The sequence below is a fragment of the Pleurodeles waltl genome, chromosome 3_1, assembly GCF_031143425.1.
Source record: "Pleurodeles waltl isolate 20211129_DDA chromosome 3_1, aPleWal1.hap1.20221129, whole genome shotgun sequence".
NCBI classification, from domain to species: domain Eukaryota; kingdom Metazoa; phylum Chordata; class Amphibia; order Caudata; family Salamandridae; genus Pleurodeles; species Pleurodeles waltl.
In genome coordinates, this window is record NC_090440.1 from 13872892 (window position 1) to 13896068 (window position 23177).

The following is a 23177-nucleotide window of genomic DNA, read 5'->3' on the forward strand; positions in this document are numbered from 1 at the left end:
TTTGTACAGGTGGATAACCTTTCTGCACGGAACCATTGAGCCTTGTGGGTTAGGTGTCTGTGCTCCAGTGATACTCCACAGCTCGTATCTGTTCTGGGGTTTTTGAATTGTGTTCAGGGTGAATATGTTGAATTTTCTCAAAATATATTTAAACAAGTGGAGTTTGATGCTGGTATTTGTCACCTTGCACAAACATCCCCATTTAATTTAAATCATTCTGCAAGCTCTGGGGTGCCCCTCCATCCTACATGCCCTGGGTACCAGGCTTACACTCGTGGAGGCCTTGTTCCTGACATCTGTCAGGCGGCTAAGTTGGCATCTCTTCACATGTTTATTAAGCACTACTGTGTGCACAGTCGGGTCCTTCTTGGTGGGCATTTTGCTTGTCCAGTCCTTCAGGACTTTTTTTTGGTCTAAAACCTGTTCTGCAGACCCACGTCTAGGGAGGGACTGCCTAGGTGTCTATTCTAAGGTAAGAATCTGCGGGTAGAAACTTTTAAATGAGCAAGTTACTTACCTTTAGTAATGCATTATCTGGTAGAGATGGCTGCAGACTCCTTCTTGGCACTCCCACCTTCTCACTTGATGGACTGATTGTTGTAAGGGTCACCCTTCTAAGGACCTTAAACATGCGTTCCAGTCTGCCAGTGTCTTGTGGCTCTGTGCTTGTGGTATGGAAAGTCTAGAAAATGAACTGACGTCAGTGTGTAGGCACCACACATCACTTCTGGCGCTGTAGACTGGGCGCCAAATAACTCCACCTACCAGTGCTCAGAGGTACTGCTCAAAACATGTGAGTCCAATCTGATACCTGGGGGGGTTTACTCTAAGCTAAGCACTATGTGGCTAGTGTGTACCAGATGATTGTGGGACAGGTTTGTAGCTTGATGTGGTACCTTATGGCAAAACTGTTGGAGGAGCGTTTGTGCTGTTTTTTTAGCCAGCAAGGATTTGCTCCTGGCACTGAAAGGTTACGTGGACCTTTCATTCTTTTTTGTGTTTGCCTGTCCAATCATGATTATTCTACATTTCCACCTAAGCCCATTGTTTTGCCAAAGAAAGTTGGCCCTCCTATTTCGAATGCATAACCTTTCTGAACTGAAGCACAGTTGGTCATTGTGCATACTCTCTTAAAATGTTCTTCCTAGTTGCTATCCACCTGCATGACTGTTGAGCAAACTGCAGGCTTTTTCAGTCGGGCCTCCATATACCACCAGTTTTCCTGACAAACTGGTGGTGACCGATGTCCACATTGGACATGCTATTAAGCTTCTGACCTTCCTTGCGTCCCCATCCCTTGAAGGAGTTACAGGGAGGCTACCTCTTGGGCCCCGGCAGGGCACTCATCTCGATTGTACCAGAGAACATTGGGGGGATGATTCCCTGTTTTTTTGGGGGGATGGGGGGTTCTGGGTCAAAGAAGTATAAGACCGTGCAGAACAGGGCTGTCTCACGATGGGTAGTCCTCCGTATTAAGATCTGCTATAAATTGGCTGAGAGGGAACCCCAAGCAGCCTAAGGACCCACTCCACAAGGGCTAAGGCTGGTGCCACTGCGTTGGCACGTGGAGTGTCTGTCCTGGATATTTGTCAGGCAGCGATATGCATATTAACTTGCGTGTTCATCAAACACTATCTCATTGAGAGGGTCCTTCAAGATGGGCATTTAGCTTGGTTAGTCCTGCAGGGCGTTTAGTTTAAGCCATTCCATAGACCCTCTGGATTGGGAAGTTGTGCTTAGTTTTTATTGACCAAGTGCGAAATCCGTTTCCATCAGAAGAACAAGTTACTTCGCTGGTAATTCTTTCTAGTGGATTCTGTATCTAAAAACAAAATTTTCACTTAACTCACACTACCTCTTTCTGTGATCTGGGCTCTTTAGAAGAGGCCAGTCTAGCCATCGGCACCGTTTCCTTCAGTTTGCTTAAGGGCCGCTGAGGGTATGCAACAGTTTGTGAAAGAAGTGGACATAGGCATGGATTGGTGTTATATGCAGCTCAGTTCCACACTTCGGAGTCATGCAGCACCATCTACTGGTATTCCTGAACCGTGCTTTTGATCTATTCTTGTGTCTAAGGGAAATCCACAAAGTTGGAATCTGCTGTTAAGTAGACTATACACCAGAAAGAGTATTAGCAAAAGTAAGTAACTTTTCCATTGAGTTTTTTTTTTTATTTTCTTTTTTTTTTAAAGTGGGGGCGGGGGATGTCACCTTATTGAATTTCTGCTTTGAAGGTGAAAAACCATGAAAAGGCTTTCTAAAGTGTTGCTTTAGCTTTGGACAGTATGATACGTACTTTGTGTTGGGCATTTTCTGCTGTAGTGTTGTGATTGGTAATACTCTGGTTTATGAGCTTCTTGCTCTATCCGTCACTCCTGTAGGTCGTGTCAACTATTTTGGAGAAGTTTAAGGAGAAAAAGCCTCATGTGGTGCAGGCCTTACAGGAAGCCATTGATGCCACCTTCCTGACAGTAAGTACATTTCAAGTCACACCTTCCTCTTGCTTTGTTATAGTTGTTGGTGGTGTCTTTTCTCAAGTCTTCATGCATCCACCTGAGAAGTGTTTTTTTTTTCTTGCAGACCACACTGCAGGCCATCAGTGAAGATGTTCTCGCGGTCATGGACAACAAAAACCCCTCCATCAAGCAACAAACTTCCCTCTTCCTTGCTCGAAGCTTTCGCCACTGCATGGCCTCTTCCCTGCCCAAGAGTCTGCTGAAGCCCTTCTGTGCTGCCCTGCTCAAGGTGAACATAATCCAAAGCACTGTGTGAAGGGAGACGCCTAGGACTCTAAAGTGTTGTATAATCTTTTTTTCTTTCAATGTAGATGGATATGCTAGTGTGAAGAATGTGAATGAATGGAAAAACTGAGAAACTACATTGGAGGAAACCCAATCATTTTAAAATCAATTGTAATGGAAGACAATTTTAAGGAAGAACAGATTGTTAATTAACGGGAACATTTTATTGGAAAGATCATTTCAAGGAAACATCCGCAATCACATACTTGATTGTAAATTGGACCTAGCGAGGGCCTTTGGGTTCAGGGATGGGTGTTTTTTAGATGTATTGAGGCTATTTTAGGATTCAGGGATAGGTGGCGTGTAGGGGTGTGGAAGGGGTTTTTAAGGTTCTTGGAACAGTGTAGTTTAGGGGTAGTGGGTGATGTTTAGGCTTCTGGGATGGATGGCATGTAGGGGTGGGGAGTTTCTTTAGGTTTTATAGATGGAATTTAGGGCTGATTGGCTTTAAGGTTCAGTGATGGATGGTGAAGGGTTGTTAATATTTAGGAGTGTGTGGAGCTCAGGTTGGTGTGGGTTTTACGTGTTCGGGGTTAGATGGAGTTTATATGTTGAAAATGTTTAGGTTTCAGGGATGGGTAGCTTAGAAGTGAGGTTTTGCTCGACATTGTGTGGCTTTCATGGATGTTGAAGGGCTTTTAAAGGTTCAGTGATTAGTGGTGTTTAGATTTGGTGTGGGATTTTAGGAATGAGTGGGAGTTCAGGTGTAAACAGGGGCTTTTAGGGTTCAGCTATGGGTGCAGTTTAGTGATAGTGAGGGGTTTTAGGTTAAGGGATTAGTGCAGTTTGATTAGAGATGCCTTCAAGAGTTTGAGAATTGATGGAGTCTAGTAGTCGGAGATGAGTGGGTTTTCAGTTTGGGGAGACATTTTTGGGGGAGAGATGGATGGATGGTGTAGGATGCAGGTTCTTGGAAATCCCTGTGCAGTGTAGGCTGAGACTAAGGAGTAAAGGCATGCAGGTTACTATTGGAGTAGTACAGTATTTATACTAGTTTGGGGCAGTGTCGGACAGCCAGTGCCGTCCATGTAGTAGTGTTCACAGTGGGCAGGTAGAGATCAGATGGGCCAGAACCAGCTGGTTATTTTGCAAATCTGGCCTGGTGGCAGAGATCCCGTGGCTGCCAGCGAAGCACGGGACCTGAGTAGGAAGATGGAATTGATTAGAGAATCCATGTTTGGTGGAGAGTGCGAGGCCTTGCTTGCACCCTGGAAAAGAAAATGGGTAGGACTTTGGGTAGTAACCTACCAACACAGGAAGTGTGATTTGCCCGATCTACTGAGTAAATATTGAGATCTATTTATAATTAGTTTTAATAAAATAAGTGATAAGTGCTTAAGTCCGCAAGGTCAACTGATTGCAGCCCCATAGAATAAAATTCACCTTTGAGCAAATATTGCAGAATATCTAGTGCTTGGCGGATACATGCGGCGAAACATTTTCACCAGTAAGCTTCAAGCACCTTCTAGCTCTGTGTAGAGTATTTCGAACTCTTGTATAAAAAGCCCTTATTTTTGCCATAATTCTCTAGACACTGAGTTAGTGCTATTTTCGGGGCTGTGCTTTGACAGCTCATCATCCCAGACATCGGCTTGAGTGCTCGCTGCTTTACTAGTTGGTCAGTTATCTCGAGGTAGTCCAGTGACAGGAAGGGGGGGGGGGGGGGGGGGTGTGGTGTAAGTGGTTCTTCAGTTGGGGCGCCCCAGTGTTGTGACTCCACCCCGCACAGGTAACAGGTAAGAGGCTGTTCTCACACAGGACATTGCTTAGCGAACACTGAGATTCAGGGAACCAGGAGAGGGCCTCGCCATCCCTCCTGTGCAGCCGATGCCAATGGAGACACTTTATTGTCACTGCTTCTTCCGTCTTGGAAATCCTTTCCCCTGGGATGGGTGCAGATCTGATTTTACCTGGCCTCACTCTGTGAATGTGGCAGAAGGCGGTCTACTAGAAATGTGCTTCTTGGGTCTTCAGTTATTTGTCCATAGCCAGAATATTTTCAGTAAGTTTCTGCATTGTAGGATTTTCCTAGAAAGTCGTAAATGCTGAATAATTCCCTGCTGCCCGCGTTGACCACGGAACACTTCAAGATAACAATCTTTAAGGTTCATTATTGTTGAATGCCGTTAATCCCTCCAACAGTCCAGTGTAAATCTCTTAGATGCATTTCCTTTCTGAATGTTGAAATGTTAATTTGAGATGGTTACATGCCGGAGCCAGCTTTTCACGACTTGCTTGCTGCAGGATCTCAGTACCTCTGAGGCCTTGACAACTGGAAACATTCATTTTTCTAGTCAAATATTTTTGATCTAGTTTCACTCTGTTCATCTTTCTTTTTGAGAAAAGTATCCTGTGTGATAGTCATTATTCCGTCAAGTAGTAAACGCTGACATTTTTGGTGCTTGTGTGCAACATAAAATGTATTCTAGACAGCTGCACCCATGTTTCACTTGTGCAACTTCAAGAGTTTTCTCTAAGCCTCGGGCCTTGCAATAAATGTACTCTACAACAGCATGGGAGTGTCACCTTGTGGTGGGAGGGAGCTAATTGTGCAGTAGGTGCCACTCATAAGCCGCCTAATTAAGTTCAAGACTCCTACATTCAGGGTTGGCTTGACTGAGATGAATCAACACTCATTTTAGTACTCTATTTTGACTGAATTTGATACCCTGGGTATTTCATACCATGAGGTAAGGGACGTTGCATAGCCATGCAGTGATGTTTGTTTAGTCTGTGCCTCAATCTTGGTCTTTTCTCTTCCGATTGTAGCAAATCAATGACTCTGCTGCAGAAGTCCGAGATGCAGCCTTCGAAGCACTGGGGACTGTGCAGAAGGTAGTGGGAGAGAAAGTGATGGGCACTTTTCTTGCTGATGTCGATAAGCTGAAGCTGGACAGAGTGAGTACCGCAAGTGCTTGTTGAAGTATACAGTTTAGAACAGTGGTTCCCATCCTATGGTCTGGGGGTCCCCAAAACCTCCTCAGGGGGTCTGCGACTGCTCAGAAAATGAAATATTAACAAATTAGGTCCCCAGCTTTCAGTAATGACTCGGTGGGGGGGGGGGTCGTCCCCTGATTTTAAAAAAATGGTTCAGTGGGGGTTACCGGGTTCCAGTAACGATAAAGTGGGGGTCCACAGAAGTCAAAAGGTTGGGAACCACTGGTTTAGAACACAAGTTCTGTCTGCCAGAGATGTCATGTAAACCCACTGCTTCTGTACCTCGCACTGTCTTGCTGACCCACGAATTGGGTCCAGTCAGCCAATGGTTTATAGTGCGATTGTCCTATTTTTAACTTTGCCAATAATGCATATATGACGGTTTTTGAAGTTTGGCGATTCTGTGTGGCCCTGGTATTCTGATTGGGGCAGCGTTATTGTGAAGTGTTAATCTATCTGATCAACTTATCCATTTATCAGATCAAAGAGTGCGCTGATAAGGCAGAGCTGGCCTACGGCAAGAAGTCTGGAGGGGCCACTGCAGCAGACAAGAAAGAGGTCAAGGCCGCTCCTGCCAGCAAGGCCGCGCCAGCTCTTGGTAGTGGTGACAAAGAGGGCAAGGATTCCGCCAAGTCCTCTGGTCCCCCGAAGAAAGCTCCTGCTGCGAAGGTGAGGTCATTTGAGCGGGGTTGTTAAATGTTCAGAGATGATAGACATGGATCACTTGTCTTAAGGTCGATCTCAGAAGCGAGCATCCTTCTGTAAGCCATGGTTTTGCAGTATGAATCTTCTGTTACTGTACCTTCCTTACATTATTTAGTACATTAATTAGTGGTTGAACTCAGGACTCTCCTTTTTGTAGTTTCTTTACTTTTTTTTTTTTTCTTGTTTGGGCATCGCCTGTTGCCACCGGTTGGTGCGTAGCCCATCCTTCTGATGTCAGACGGCCACCACAAAAGCCCCTATCCGTTGTTGCCATCTTCAGGTTTGTTTTTTCTGCCATTGAGTCTGGAAGCTCTCCCGAAGACTCTGGGAAGAAACCAGGAAAGCAACACATCCTCGAATACAAATTTGTAGTAAAAAAAACAGCACCGTAGCTTAAGAACAAATATATTCAGAGCGATCCACCGATACCCACTGAAACAACCAAGTAGGAGGGGCATGTGTGCAGCCAATGGGAGGACGTCGGAGAATGAGTAGCCAAGGGCACCTTGTGCTGGGGACATGTAGAACACTACCTTTAGGTTCTGCCAGGAGTGCCACCACAAGTTTGTGCAGACATTCACCAGATGTGCAGCCTTTGCCTACTGAGAAATCACAACAACGAGGGCTGCAGGGGGTGTCCAGAGTTTGTCTAAGATGCTGAGGGCCGGGGGTGAAACTGAGGCAGCGCATTGCACCAAGCAGTTCCAGAGGGAATGTTTGTCGGTGAGAGACCTCGGCCGGTTCAGCGAGGAATAGGATACCCAATGCAAAGGAGAAGGGTTGGATGATCATTGTGTCTATTAGAAACCTCAGTTCCTGTGTGTACAGCACTGCCTTTTTCAAAAGTGTGAAGCTGCAAGAGCTGACCTTTTGCTTCAGGGAAAGCCTTGTGTGACTGCAGAACATACACGAGCATTAAAGTGACAGTGCTTGATGCTGATGCTGTAAACCTGTGCAGGTTGGTGGCAGCAACTGAAGAATGTGATGCACTTGTAGGCTGATGATGCAAACACCCCCAGTAGTGAGTTTTGCATCTGTTGACCTAGGACCGAGGAATCTTGTGGCTGCTTGTTAGGGGGTTTGACAGCAGAGTTTTGTCGCTGGGCACTCATTCACAGGCCCATCCCACTTGCAGCTTCTCGACAAATTCCACTGGCGCGGCTCACATTTCTCCTTCAGTAAGATAAGAGCATGAAGGTTTAAAGCCTGTGGTGCCTACCAAGGTAGAGCAAACCTTTTCTAAAACTGTTGTAGGAAGTTGGCTCTGTATGCACTATTTCAAAGTAAGGAATAGTATGCCCAAAGTCCAAGGGTTCCCCTTCGAGGTAAGATAGTGGCAAAAAGAGATAATACTAATGCTCTATTTTGTGGTAGTGTGGTCGAGCAGTAGGCTTATCAGAGGGTAGTGTTAAGCATTTGTTGTACACACACAGGCAATAAATGAGGAACACACACTCGGAGACAATTCCAGGCCAATAGGTTTTTGTATAGAAAAATATATTTTCTTAGTTTATTTTAAGAACCACAGGTTCAAGATTTACATGTAATACTTCAAATGAAAGGTATTGCAGGTAGGTACTTTTAAGAACTTTGAATTAGCAAAATAGCATATACAGTTTTCACATAAGCGACATATAGCTATTTTAAAACTAGACAGTGCAATTTTCAACAGTTCCTGGGGGGAGTAAGAGTTTGTTAGTTTTTGCAGGTAAGTAAACCACCTACGGGGTTCAAGTTTGGGTCCAAGGTATCCCACCGTTGGGGGTTCAGAGCAACCCCAAAGTTACCACACCAGCAGCTCAGGGCCGGTCAGGTGCAGAGGTCAAAGTGGTGCCCAAAACGCATAGGCTTCAATGGAGAAGGGGGTGCCCTGGTTCCAGTCTGCCAGCAGGTAAGTACTCACGTCTTCGGAGGGCAGACCAGGAGGGTTTTGTAGGGCACCGGGGGGGGGGGACACAAGTCCACACAAAGAAAACCCTCAGCGGCATGGGGGTGGCCGGGTGCAGTGTGCAAACAAGCGTCGGGTTTTCAATCGAAAGCAATGGGAGACCAAGGGGTCTCTTCAGCGATGCCGGCAAAGGGGGGGGGGGGGTGGCTCCTCTGGGTAGCCACCACCTGGGCAAGGGAGAGGGCCACCTGGGGGTCGCTCCTGCACTGGAGGTCGGATCCTTCAGGTCCTGGGGGCTGCGGGTGCAGTGTCCCTACCAGGCGTCGGGTTCTTAGAAGCAGGCAGTCACGGTCAGGGGGATCCTCCGGATTCCCTCTGCAGGCGTCGCTGTGGGGGCTCAGGGAGTGGCAACTCTGGCTACTCACGGTCTCTGTCGCCGGGGAGTCCTCCCTGAAGTGATTGTTCTCCACAAGTTGAGCTGGGGGTGTCTGGTGCAGAGTGCCAAGTCTCACGCTTCCGGCGGGAAACACAAGTTGTTTCAAAGTTGCTTCTTTGTTGCAAAGTTGCAGTCTTTGGTGAACAGAGCCGCTGTCCTCTGAGTTCTTGGTCCTTCTAGATGCAGGGCAGTCCTCTGAGGCTTCAGAGGTCGCTGGTCCCTGTGGAAAGCGTCGCTGGAGCAGTCTATTTAGAAGTGGGGGAGACAGGCCGGTAGAGCTGGGGCCAAAGCAGTTGGTGTCTCCGTCTTCTCTGCAGGGTTTTTCAGCTTAGCAGTCCTCTTCTTCTTAGGTTGCAGGAATCTGAGTTCCGTGGTTCTGGGGAGCCCCTAAATACTGAATTTAGGGGTGTGTTTAGGTCGGGGGGGTTAGTAGCTAATGTCTACTAGCCCTGAGGGTGGCTACACCCTCTTTGTGCCTCCTCCCTGAGGGGAGGGGGGCACATCCCTAATCCTATTGGAGGAATCCTCCATCTGCAAGATGGAGGATTTCTAAAAGTCAGTCACCTCAGGACACCTTAGGGGCTGTCCTGACTGGCCAGTGACTCCTCCTTGTTTTTCTCATTGTCTCCTCCGGCCTTGCCGCCAAAAGTGGGGCTGTGGCCAGAGGGGGCGGGCAACTCCACTAGCTGGAGTGCCCTGGGGTGCTGTAACAAAGGGGGTGAGCCTTTGAGGCTCACCGCCAGGTGTTACAGTTCCTGCAGGGGGAGGTGATAAGCTTCTCCACCCAGTACAGGCTTTGTTACTAGCCACAGAGTGACAAAGGCACTCTCCCCATGTGGCCAGCAACATGTCTGGTGTGTGGCAGGCTGCTAAAACTAGTCAGCCTACACGGATAGTAGGTTAAGGTTTCAGGGGGCACCTCTAAGGTGCCCTCTGGGGTGTATGTTACAATAAAATGTACACTGGCATCAGTGTGCATTTATTGTGCTGAGAAGTTTGATACCAAACTTCACAGTTTTCAGTGTAGCCATTATGGTGCTATGGAGTTCGTGCATGACAGACTCCCAGACTGTATACTCTATGGCTACCCTGCACTTACAATGTCTAAGGTTTTGCTTAGACACTGTAGGGGCATAGTGCTCATGCACTTATGCCCTCACCTATGGTATAGTGCACCCTGCCTTAGGGCTGTAAGGCCTGCTAGAGGGGTGACTTATCTATACTTCATAGGCAGTGTGAGGTTGGCATGGCATCCTGAGGGGAGTGCCATGTCGACTTAGTCTTTTTATCCCCACTAACACACACAAGCTGGCAAGCAGTGTGTCTGTGCTGAGTGAGGGGTCCCCAGGGTGGCATAAGACGTGCTGCAGCCCTTAGAGACCTTCCCTGGCATCAGGGCCCTTGGTACCCTTGGATTTTTGCACTGTGTCCACTTTGTAAAAATGGCAATAAGCTATTTTCAAAGACTGTATATGATATTGCTTTTATTAAAAGTTCCTAAAGTATCTAAGTGAAGTACCTTACATTTAAAGTGTTTAATGTAAATCTTGAACTTGTGGTTCTTAAAATAAACTAAGAAAAGAGATTTTTCAATATAAAAACCTATTGGCGTGGAGTAAGTCTGAGTGTGTGTTCCTCATTTATTGCCTGTGTGTGTACAACAAATGCTTAACACTACCGTCTGATAAGCCTACTGCTCGATCACACTACCACAAAATAGAGCATTAGAATTATCTACTTTTGCCACTATCTTACCGCTAAGGGGAACCCTTGGACTTTGTGCACTCTATCTCTCACTTTGAAATAGTGCATACAGAGCCAACTTCCTACAGTGGACCCTTCCTTTTTGGAGCACATCAGGTAGACCACCTTAGGCGGTGTGACTGCCCTGGTAGTGCACCAGACCTACTTGTATAGTACTGGTGTCAGATGGGCCTCAGAGCAGGGTGTGGCATCTCCAACGTCTGTGGGAAGCCAAGATCTCCTATCCAAGGGCGGCAGGGACTTTGAGGCCTCCAGCCCAGGTAAGCTGATTGATTAGCCATCCTATTGGCCATCCTGGTAGAGGAGGTGATAACACCTTCCTCTGGATCAGGCATTGTTTCTGGCCACTGAGTGCGGGCTTTAACCTCCAGGGGATCAGACACTTGCCTGTGGTGCAGGCTGGTTGATACCAGTCATCCAGCACACTAGAAGACTAGTAGGTTTGGGGGGGGGGGGGGGAGGGAGCATGAGGTAAGAGGAGATGTCGTGTTTTCACGCATGGCTCGCACCCGGACACGTCTGTGACACGCTGTGTGCAACTTGTTTTGCCCCCCCCCCCCCCCCCCCCCCTATTTTGGGTTCAGCCTGATCGGTCACCATGCCCCTACTTGCAGCCTCTCTTCTCCAGCAACGTTTCGCATTAAATTAAATGGGACACGTTGCGTTGTACTGCACCTATACCCCTGAATGCCCAGTGCCCCCCGAAGGGAGCTCTTAATGCTGCCTTCGAGCTTGCCCCCTTACTCATCGAACTCCAGAAGACTGGTGCTTTAAGTCGTTGCTAGGTGCCTGAATGCAGTATGCATTTTCTAGTTCTTGAAAAATCGCTAACTTGAAAAGTACTAACCCGATTACGATCTTGGTGTTTAATATAAAAATCTGTTATTTTTATAAATGGTGATTTCTTTGAGTGTCCTGCTTACTGGCTCTGTGCGTGCAATAAATGCTTAACACTATCCTCTGTAAGCCTAACGGCTCGCCCACACTACCTCGAAGAGCTCTTAGGGTTATTTTAACCCCTGTCAGCCAATAAGGGTCGCCCTGGACTATCTGCATAGCGCCCCCTAGCTTCCTAAACAGGTAAACAACATTCTCAAAGTAAATAATCAATGGTTGTATTTGGTGGGCAACTTTGAATTATTACCAGCCTGATATTTATCCTTGTAATCCTGTTCCAATACTAAAAGAATTTCCATTTTATATTATCTTTTTCCCACAAACAGCCTGGTGGACCTGCTAAGAAAGGGAAACCTGCAGCATCTGGCGGGGCTGCTGTCAAAGGAAAGAAGGGGGCAGAGATGAAAGAAGTTATTGAGCAGGAGTTGTCGGTATGCTTTTTGTACTGTTAGTTATTGGGGAGTGGGGGAGAGAGGAAAGATCTAGTGTGCGCTGTTTAAACATTGCGTCCTCTATACAGATTGAAGCTTGCGAAGAGAAAGCCGCAGCTGTCCTTCCAGCGACATGCATGCAGATGCTCGACAGTGCCAATTGGAAGGAGAGGCTTGCCAGCATGGAGGAGTTTCAAAAGGTCGGCTGGGCATCTTGAAGGGAATAGTCAGTCTCTTTACACATGTCTTGAGTGCCAGTTTTTTGTTGAATTCTCTTATCACCCCTTGTAATGAGGAGGCATTTGCCACTTGATCTTCAAGTGTAAGGGGAAACCCTAAATTGAAGTAATTTTTAAAGTAGGACTTTCTCCTGAAAGGCGATCGGAGACATGTTTGGCTTAGTTTTGTTCAACTAGTCTCCATTTGGTGGGAAAGGTACTATGTCTTGGGGGAGAAGGGTTGGAAAGAAGTCTTAGAGTATACTATTAGCGTTTGATGAAGTGGGTGTTTTACTTTGTCTCTTCTGCTTCCGGGTAATTTAAAGTGGAGTGTAGGAGACTTTCTTTGGCATTTAGAGTCTGTGATGATCAGGGTTGCGGTGATTGTGGTCATCTTGCACTGTGCAAGTCTGCCAGTCTGTAGTTTGTCACTAGCTTGTCCCTACTCTCCTGTATTTTACTGTTACCTCTTTCTGATTAGGCCGTGGAAGTGATGGAGCGAAGTGAAATGCCGTGCCAAGCTCTTGTCAGGATGCTAGCAAAGAAACCTGGCTGGAAGGAAACCAACTTTCAAGTAAGTGGTCTATTTCCTCTGTTCTCCACCGTGTAGTCCCGCCAACATGCAGGAACCCCAGACCCAGTTCTTTAATATACCTTAAGTGGAGATTTTCATCTTTCTTCAGGAAGACCTGTAAAGACTCTTAATAGACAGATAATGCAGTCTATGTACATTGGCTACAACAGCTCAATTCATCATGAAGTCAAAATTGGGCCAATACATTACAAATAAATACAATTTAAGATGTTTTGCAAGTGGTGTAAATCTCCTTCACAAACTCCTTTATATGATGGAGATGAGGGAGAGCAGGGCAGAGTACCTTCATAGGCTGCCGTTAGGTCTTAAATAGAGACTGTGCATTTAGGAACCTGTGGACCACCAGTATCCCATCATGCCCAGCAGGTGGCAGTTGCTTCAGTTCTTTACCCCCTACCCATCACCACCTCACAGCACTCACTCCATTTTTAAACCCACTGAGGTCTAGGAGCTCCTGGATAATCTCCCATGGACACAGCTCCCTATCACTAGTGAACCCCATTCCCTTTTTGTGATTATTGACTTTATATATAGGGAGTTAGTATGGGATGATTCCTATTTATTGCTTTGTTCCAATCTCCCTTTACTCTCTGTTTGTGTTATGATAGCTTGTGAGACTACTCTGCCCTACTCTCCCTCATCTGTCATAAAAAGGGATTTGTGAAGGAGATTTATACTGTTTGCAAAATATCCTAAAGTATACTCATTTGTAATGTACTGACCCTTCTTTGACTTCATGATGAAGAACTGGGCCATTGTAGCCTAGATATATAAGCTGCATTAACTCTTTCTTGAGTGTCTTTACAAGCCTTCATGAAGAAAGGTGAAAATCTCCACTGAGGAAGATATATTAGAGCTGCTCCGGGGTCCTGCACCTGAGTGGGCCTATACTATGCTTATGATTTATCATGGAAATTCCCTTACGAAAGAACAGGAGTTATTCCTTCCCTTTGAGCATTGGAAACAGAGGTTTTGGAAAGCAGTGCCGGAAGTGGCCCAGGGGCTGTAGTTTGGGGACCCCTACATTAGGCTGTTTAAGAGTAAGGGTTCTTTCTCAGACCTAAGGCAATGGGAGTGAACATAAGCTTCAAAACTACACCGAAGAAAGTCAGGGCCCAGTGCCTTGAATAGTTTGAAGTGATGGGCAGTGTGATTTTGACCACAAGGAAGAAAAGACACCGGACATGATTCGAATGGCATGTAAGATGAACAAAGTGAGCTTCTGTGTTCTGAAAGAGGGGACAGACAAAACTGTAAGAAAAAGGAGGGAGTGGTGGCGCTCATGAGAGCAGATAGTTAAACTAGTGTTCAGAAAGCCGTCACGACCAGCCCCCGCTTAGCTGTGAAGTCATGTCGTAGCCAGGACACCGGCAGACAGTATTAGAAATGAAACAGTATTGTAGGCTTCTTCCATCTGTACATCCAGGATATGGGACATCATTCCTGTATCAATAGGGACCGCCCAGAGCTGCGCCAATTTAGGAAAGATTTAACAACTCCTAGTTGAAGATGATCACTACATCGCTATGCATTAACTGGCCATATCCCAGCTTCCTCTCCTATTACTTGTTGTCTTTGACCATGCTGTCAGCGCCCCTTTGCCTTTTACCATATACATACATATAGCTACTATTGACAACATAGTGCGCAGCAGCTCAGACGTCCTAGCCAGTGTAGAGCTTTTCAAGGCCTTTCAGGTTATTCAGTAGTGGAGTGAACCATCTCTGTTGGGCACATGAATCTAGAGCATGTACATTGCAAAACTCGGCTGATTGTTGTGAAAGTCACAGAATGTTTGCTTTTTATTTTTGAGTCTCCACACATAGTGGACCGTGAAGTTGGATACATTTTCCAGTTGAATGCTAATGCAGGATTGTTGCTGCGCCTTTGCCTCAGGTTGGCAGGTCCACTGCAGCATTGTTTATTAATCAGCCTCTTCTCCTGTCTCAGGTGATGCAGATGAAGCTGCATGTGGTGGCTCTGGTTGCCCAGAATGGAAATTTCTCCAAAACCTCAGCTCTTGTGGTCCTGGATGGGCTGGTGGATAAGATCGGAGACGTCAAGTGCGGGGGCAATGCAAAGGCAGCACTGACTGCAATCGCAGAAGCCTGCATGCTTCCTTGGACAGCTGAGCAGGTCAGTTTTGGTTTTTAAATTGGTATTTTGTATAAACTGCTCTCTACCTCAAACGCGGGTAATCCTGCATGTCCCCCTCAGTCCATGGCTCTTTGCGATCATACTTTATTACAGACAGGCTGCTGCACTTTTGGCATAGTTGTGGATTTGGGTGCAGTGGGTACAGACGAGCCCAAACGTTTGTCTGCGAGACAGCGTAGGGACAAATAGAGTAACAATGTGTAAAACGAACTGATCCTAGGTGCTGTGACTGCTTGTTTAGTAGTAGAATGTAGCAATACTCGGCACGCTAGGCTTCCTAGAGGATTTTGCCCATGTGCCACTGCACTTGCTGCACCATTCACATCATAACCCTAACGCCTGCAAGAACAAATGAGGAAATAGTTCTTATCAAGTAATGTGTTCCGAAAAGGGCACAGTTGCAGACATAATACATAATTGTGTAGCTAAACATAACCTCAAAAGCTTTCATCAAAAGTGCCTTTAACCTTATGCACTCTTCAGAACGAGTAGCCTCAGACGTCGTAGATAAAGCATATGTGTAAGGAAATGCCTCCTTGGCATGGTTGCCCCCTGACTTTTTGCCTTTGCTGATGCTATGTTTACAATTGAAAGTGTGCTGAGGCCTGCTAACCAGGCCCCAGCACCAGTGTTCTTTCCCTAACCTGTACTTTTGTATCCACAATTGGCAGACCCTGGCATCCAGATAAGTCCCCTTGTAACTGGTACTGCTAGTACCAAGGGCCCTGATGCCAAGGAAGGTCTCTAAGGGCTGCAGCATGTCTTATGCCACCCTGGAGACCTCTCACTCAGCACCGACACACTGCTTGCCAGCTTGTGTGTGCTAGTGAGGACAAAACGAGTAAGTCGACATGGCACTCCCCTCAGGGTGCCATGCCAGCCTCTCACTGCCTATGCAGTATAGGTAAGACACCCCTCTAGCAGGCCTTACAGCCCTAAGGCAGGGTGCACTATACCATAGGTGAGGGTACCAGTGCATGAGCATGGTACCCCTACAGTGTCTAAACAAAACCTTAGACATTGTAAGTGCAGGGTAGCCATAAGAGTATATGGTCTGGGAGTTTGTCAAACCCGAACTCCGCAGCACCTTAATGGCTACACTGAAAACTGGGAAGTTTGGTATCAAACTTCTCAGCACAATAAATGCACACTGATGCCAGTGTACATTTTATTGCAAAATACACCCCAGAGGGCACCTTAGAGGTGCCCCCTGAAACTTAACCGACTATCTGTGTAGGCTGACTAGTTCCAGCAGCCTGCCACACTAGAGACATGTTGCTGGCCCCATGGGGAGAGTGCCTTTGTCACTCTGAGGCCAGTAACAAAGCCTGCACTGGGTGGAGATGCTAACACCTCCCCCAGGCAGGAGCTGTAACACCTGGCGGTGAGCCTCAAAGGCTCACCCCTTTGTCACAGCACCGCAGGACACTCCAGCTAGTGGAGTTGCCCGCCCCCTCCGGCCCCGGCCCCCACTTTTGGCGGCAAGGCCGGAGAAAATAATGAGAATAACAAGGAGGAGTCACTGGCCAGTCAGGACAGCCCCTAAGGTGTCCTGAACTGAGGTGACTCTAACTTTTAGAAATCCTCCATCTTGCAGATGGAGGATTCCCCCAATAGGATTAGGGATGTGACCCCCTCCCCTTGGGAGGAGGCACAAAGAGGGTGTACCCACCCTCAGGGCTAGTAGCCATTGGCTACTAACCCCCCAGACCTAAACACGCCCTTAAATTTAGTATTTAAGGGCTACCCTGAACCCTAGAAAATTAGATTCCTGCGACAACAAGGACTGCCCAGCTGAAAACCCCTGCAGAGGAAGACCAGAAGACAACAACTGCCTTGGCTCCAGAAACTCACCGGCCTGTCTCCTGCCTTCCAAAGAACTCTGCTCCAGCGACGCCTTCCAAAGGGACCAGCGACCTCTGAATCCTCTGAGGACTGCCCTGCTTCGACGACGACAAGAAACTCCCGAGGACAGCGGACCTGCTCCAAAAAGACTGCAACTTTATCCAAAGGAGCAGCTTTAAAGACCCCTGCAATCTCCCCGCAAGAAGCGTGAGACTTGCAACACTGCACCCGGCGACCCCGACTCGGCTGGTGGAGAACCAACACCTCAGGGAGGACCCCCGGACTACTCCCCGACTGTGAGTACCAAAACCTGTCCCCCCTGAGCCCCCACAGCGCCGCCTGCAGAGGGAATCCCGAGGCTTCCCCTGACCGCGACTCTCTGAAACCTAAGTCCCGACGCCTGGAAAAGACCCTGCACCCGCAGCCCCCAGGACCTGAAGGACCGGACTTTCACTGCAGAAGTGACCCCCAGGAGTCCCTCTCCCTTGCCCAAGTGGAGGTTTCCCCGAGGAAGCCCCCCCTTGCCTGCCTGCAGCGCTGAAGAGATCCGTTGATCTCTCATAGACTAACATTGCGAACCCGACGCTTGTTTCTACACTGCACCCGGCCGCCCCCGCGCTGCTGAGGGTGAAATTTCTGTGTGGGCTTGTGTCCCCCCCGGTGCCCTACAAAACCCCCCTGGTCTGCCCTCCGAAGACGCGGGTACTTACCTGCAAGCAGACCGGAACCGGGGCACCCCCTTCTCTCCATTCTAGCCTATGCGTTTTGGGCACCACTTTGAACTCTGCACCTGACCGGCCCTGAGCTGCTGGTGTGGTGACTTTGGGGTTGCTCTGAACCCCCAACGGTGGACTACCTTGGACCAAGAACTGAACCCTGTAAGTGTCTTACTTACCTGGTAAAACTAACAAAAAACTTACCTCCCCCAGGAACTGTGAAAATTGCACTAAGTGTCCACTTTTGAAATAGCTATTTGTGAATAACTTGAAAAGTATACATGCAATTGAAATGATTCAAAGTTCCTAATGTACTTACCTGCAATACCTTTCAAACAAGATATTACATGTTAAATTTGAACCTGTGGTTCTTAAAATAAACTAAGAAAAGATATTTTTCTATACAAAACCTATTGGCTGGATTTGTCTCCGAGTGTGTGTACCTCATTTATTGTCTATGTGTATGTACAACAAATGCTTAACACTACTCCTTGGATAAGCCTACTGCTCGACCACACTACCACAAAATAGAGCATTAGTATTATCTCTTTTTACCACTATTTTACCTCTAAGGGGAACCCTTGGACTCTGTGCATGCTATTCCTTACTTTGAAATAGCACATACAGAGCCAACTTCCTACATGCATATGCTTAACACATCAGCGTGAAAACCGAGCATTGATAGTTACAATGTAGCTGCCTCTTTCCTATGAAAAGATCTGATCCTGTGCTTGACAATAAATGGGCTGTAAACTGTGTAAATTGCCCAAGCTCACCATATGTTAAGCTGACACAAACTAAAAATGATCCTTGCCTCCCAAACAAGCTAAGCTTTTGTACGCCTTGGTCGTCCTCCCAGTGCTGTAACTTCATGACTGACCGAAGCTGGGGAACGAGAGATCCATCGTAGAAACTGTACATTCGACCCAGGGCCAGCGGCTGAGGGCAGATGTGTTAACCCCATGCTGAACCTTGTTTTGATTATTTGTGGCAGTTCGCGCTTAGGCCCTCATAACGTTTTGTCCACAAGTTATCCATGCCAAACTTGCGTCCTTTATTTCCACCATCCTGGGGGTTCTAAAGATACCCAAGGTTTGTAGAGTCCCCTGGATGGGAACGAGAAATCAGCTGAACAGCAAAATCTTTCGTTTTTTTTTTTTTTTTATTAAATGGAAAGAGTGATGCAGGAAAAAGCCCCAGCACACACGTGCACACCCACGCGCACACCCACGCGCACATACACACCATTAACAAAGCGTTTCTGGTGCTAAAATCAACATCTTCCCAGCTTGTAGGAACAGGCGGCAGACTTGAATCAGTAAAACACATTTCTCACCCCAGTTTTGGCATTTTAGTGGGACACAGCCGATTTCCTCTACGCCCCTCCCCCCTTATTTTTTTGTGCTTTCAACCTCTGTTCAGTTGGTGGTAGAAATGGGTGTGAAACCAATGGTGATCCCGGAAACCTATACAAAGTAATTGTTGAATAAAATATTGAAATGGAGTTGAAAACATGGGCACAAATATATATATATATTTTTAAATAAAATACCTGTGAATTTTAACTATAGCACATTTTCAAAGGCAATATATAGTTATGTCCGCTGGACCTTCTGAATTAGGTTCACCAAGAACCCGAGCTACCGAAGAGCCAGTATTTGAGCTGCACCTCACAATGGCTTTTCATTCTCTACCCAGGTTTTCAGCACTTCATTTGGTAAAATAGAGTGAAAAATAGGCATGAAGGAAACCTATGTATTTCCGAAATGGGCACAAGATATGGAGTTTAAAAGCAGTGGATATTTGCTACATCGGAGTTTGTGGTATCCATTCTAGCATGTGAATTACAGGGCATTTCTCAAAATTACTTCTTTCTTACACACTGTCTTACATTTGTGAGGTGCAAATGCCGAGAAAGACAGTTGATAATAACACTTTGTCTGCTATTCTGTGTCCTTGATACAAATTGTACCTAACTTTAGGTAGGTAGAGTGCCCACGACAGGAAACTGCCGAAATCTCAATATGAACATGTAAGGAAATGCCTCCTTGGCATGGTTACCCCCTGACTTTTTGCCTTTGCTGATGCTATGTTTTGAATTGAAAGTGTGCTGAGGCCTGCTAACCAGGCCCCAGCACCAGTGTTCTTTCCCTAACCTGTACTTTTGATTCCACAATTGGCACACCCTGGCACCCAGATAAGTCCCTTGTAACTGGTACCTCTGGTACCAAGGGCCCTGATGCCAGGGAAGGTCTCTAAGGGCTGCAGCATGTATTATGCCACCCTAGAGACCCCTCACCCAGCACAGACACACTGCTTACCAGCTTGTGTGTGCTGGTGAGAACAAAATGAGTAAGTCGACATGGCACTCCCCTCAGGGTGCCATGCCAGCCTCTCACTGCCTATGCAGTATAGGTAAGACACCCCTCTAGCAGGGCTTACAGCCCTAAGGCAGGGTGCACTATACCATAGGTGAGGGTACCAGTGCATGAGCACTGTGCCCCTACAGTGTCTAAGCAAAACCTTAGACATTGTAAGTGCAGGGTAGCCATAAGAGTATATGGTCTGGGAGTCTGTCAAACACGAACTCCACAGCACCATAATGGCTACACTGAAAACTGGGAAGTTTGGTATCAAACTTCTCAGCACAATAAATGCACACTGATGCCAGTGTACATTTTATTGCAAAATACACCCCAGAGGGCACCTTAGAGGTGCCCCCTGAAACTTAACCGACTGTCTGTGTAGGCTGACTAGTTCCAGCAGCCTGCCACACTAGAGACATGTTGCTGGCCCCATGGGGAGAGTGCCTTTGTCACTCTGAGGCCAGTAACAAAGCCTGCACTGGGTGGAGATGCTAACACCTCCCCCAGTCAGGAGCTGTAACACCTGGCGGTGAGCCTCAAAGGCTCACCCCTTTGTCACAGCACCGCAGGACACTCCAGCTAGTGGAGTTGCCCGGCCCCCGGCCCCCACTTTTGGCGGCAAGGCCGGAGAAAATAATGAGAATAACAAGGAGGAGTCACTGGCCAGTCAGGACAGCCCCTAAGGTGTCCTGAGCTGAGGTGACTCTAACTTTTAGAAATCCTCCATCTTGCAGATGGAGGATTCCCCCAATAGGGTTAGGATTGTGACCCCCTCCCCTTGGGAGGAGGCACAAAGAGGGTGTACCCACCCTCAGGGCTAGTAGCCATTGGCTACTAACCCCCCAGACCTAAACACGCCCTTAAATTTAGTATTTAAGTGCTACCCTGAACCCTAGAAAATTAGATTCCTGCAACAACAAGAAGGACTGCCTAGCTGAAACCCCTGCAGAGGAAGACCAGAAGACAACAACTGCCTTGGCTCCAGAAACTCACCGGCCTGTCTCCTGCCTTCCAAAGAACTCTGCTCCAGCGACGCCTTCCAAAGGGACCAGCGACCTCTGAATCCTCTGAGGACTGCCCTGCTTCGACGACGACAAGAAACTCCCGAGGACAGCGGACCTGCTCCAAAAAGACTGCAACTTTATCCAAAGGAGCAGCTTTAAAGACCCCTGCAATCTCCCCGCAAGAAGCGTGAGACTTGCAACACTGCACCCGGCGACCCCGACTCGGCTGGTGGAGAACCAACACCTCAGGGAGGACCCCCGGACTACTCTACGACTGTGAGTACCAAAACCTGTCCCCCCTGAGCCCCCTCAGCGCCGCCTGCAGAGGGAATCCCGAGGCTTCCCCTGACCGCGACTCTCTGAAACCTAAGTCCCGACACCTGGAAAAGACCCTGCACCCGCAGCCCCCAGGACCTGAAGGACCGGACTTTCACTGCAGAAGTGACCCCCAGGAGTCCCTCTCCCTTGCCCAGGTGGAGGTTTCCCCGAGGAAGCCCCCCCTTGCCTGCCTGCAGCGCTGAAGAGATCCCTTGATCTCTCATTGACTTCCATTGCGAACCCGACGCTTGTTCTAACACTGCACCCGGCCGCCCCCGCGCCGCTGAGGGTGAAATTTCTGTGTGGGCTTGTGTCCCCCCCGGTGCCCTACAAAACCCCCCTGGTCTGCCCTCCGAAGACGCGGGTACTTACCTGATGGCAGACTGGAACCGGGGCACCCCCTTCTCTCCATTGAAGCCTATGCGTTTTGGGCACCACTTTGAACTCTGCACCTGACCGGCCCTGAGCTGCTGGTGTGGTAACTTTGGGGTTGCTCTGAACCCCCCAACGGTGGGCTACCTTGGACCAAGAACTGAACCCTGTAAGTGTCTTACTTACCTGGTAAAACTAACAAATACTTACCTCCCCCAGGAACTGTGAAAATTGCAGTGTCCACTTTTAAAATAGCTATTTGTGAATAACTTGAAAAGTATACATGCAATTGAAATGATTCAAAGTTCCTAATGTACTTATCTGCAATACCTTTCAAACAAGATATTACATGTTAAATTTGAACCTGTGGTTCTTAAAATAAACTAAGAAAAGATATTTTTCTATAACAAAACCTATTGGCTGGATTTGTCTCTGAGTGTGTGTACCTCATTTATTGTCTGTGTATGTACAACAAATGCTTAACACTACTCCTTAGATAAGCCTACTGCTCGACCACACTACCACAAAATAGAGCATTAGTATTATCTCTTTTTACCACTATTTTACCTCTAAGGGGAACCCTTGGACTCTGTGCATGCTATTCCTTACTTTGAAATAGCACATACAGAGCCAACTTCCTACAGAACACGTCCCATTTTTCCACTGAAAACTGACACTTTTTTTAACAACCTGTCTAGCTGTGTATTTTGGACCCTAGCTCACCCGGCACGTAGGGAAACCTAGCAAACCTGTAATTTTTTTTTTAAAGTAGACACCTAGGGGAATCCAGGATGGGGTGACTCAGGTGGCTCTCACCAGGTTCTGTCACCCACAAACCATTGTCTCAAACACATTTTACTGACATTTGGTGGAAAGTGTTGGAATCTGAGGAAAGCCACAAATTTCCTACCACTCAACGTTCTTCTTGGTCTCCTAATAAAAATTATACCTCACTTGTGTGAGTCGGGCAAGTCCATGTGAGGGAAGGGACAAAAACAGGTTAAGTTTGAAAGGGGAACCAAAGCAGTTCCAAAAGGGCAGTTTTTAATACATTTTCAGGCTGACTCTGCTGTGGGCACCCACAGATGTGAAGTATCATTTTTATCGAGAGACCTAGGGAAATGCTGGATGGTAGGACATTTTTGGTTTGCTTTTTTTTCTTTTGTTAAAGACCCCTCGCCCACCAACCTAGTTGGTGGTATGCTTCTTCATTGGTGTAGGAAGTTGGCTCTGTATGTACTATTTCAAAGTAAGGAATAGTGTGCACAGAGTCCAAGGGTTCCCCTTAGAGGTAAGATAGTGGCAAAAAGAGAATACTAATGCTCTATTTTGTGGTAGTGTGGTCGAGCAGTAGGCTTATCAAAGGAGTAGTGTTAAGCATTTGTTGTACACACACAGGCAATAAATGAGGAACACACTCAGACAATTCCAGGCCAATAGGTTTTTGTATAGAAAAATATATGTTCGATGGCATCTGTCGCTGTAGATACCCATGTTGTGCATAGCCCGCCATCTGGTGTTGGGTCGGAGTGTTACAAGTTGTTTTTCTTCGAAGAAGTCTTTCGAGTCACGGGACCGAGGGACTCATCCTCTTTGTCTCCATTGCGCATGGGCGTCGACTCCATCTTCGATTGTTTTCTTTCCGCCATCGGGTTCAGACGTGTTCCTTTCGCTCCGGGTTTCGGAACGGAAAGTTAGCTATATATCGGAAAATTACATCGGTATTG

The 23177-nt window shown here is 47.2% G+C and overlaps 1 protein-coding gene across 6 annotated transcripts in view; it reads left to right on the top strand.

Annotated features, from left to right (window-relative positions):
• Positions 1-23177, top strand: part of CKAP5 (cytoskeleton associated protein 5) — a 627586-nt gene that overhangs the window by 184956 nt on the left and 419453 nt on the right. For all 6 annotated transcript variants that reach the window (XM_069221686.1, XM_069221689.1, XM_069221691.1 and 3 more), the window contains exons 10-17: positions 2382-2471; positions 2581-2745; positions 5571-5699; positions 6219-6407; positions 11755-11859; positions 11949-12059; positions 12559-12651; positions 14623-14808. In XM_069221686.1, coding sequence (XP_069077787.1) covers positions 2382-2471; positions 2581-2745; positions 5571-5699; positions 6219-6407; positions 11755-11859; positions 11949-12059; positions 12559-12651; positions 14623-14808 — 1068 coding nt within the window. The remainder of the gene's footprint in view (positions 1-2381; positions 2472-2580; positions 2746-5570; positions 5700-6218; positions 6408-11754; positions 11860-11948; positions 12060-12558; positions 12652-14622; positions 14809-23177) is intronic.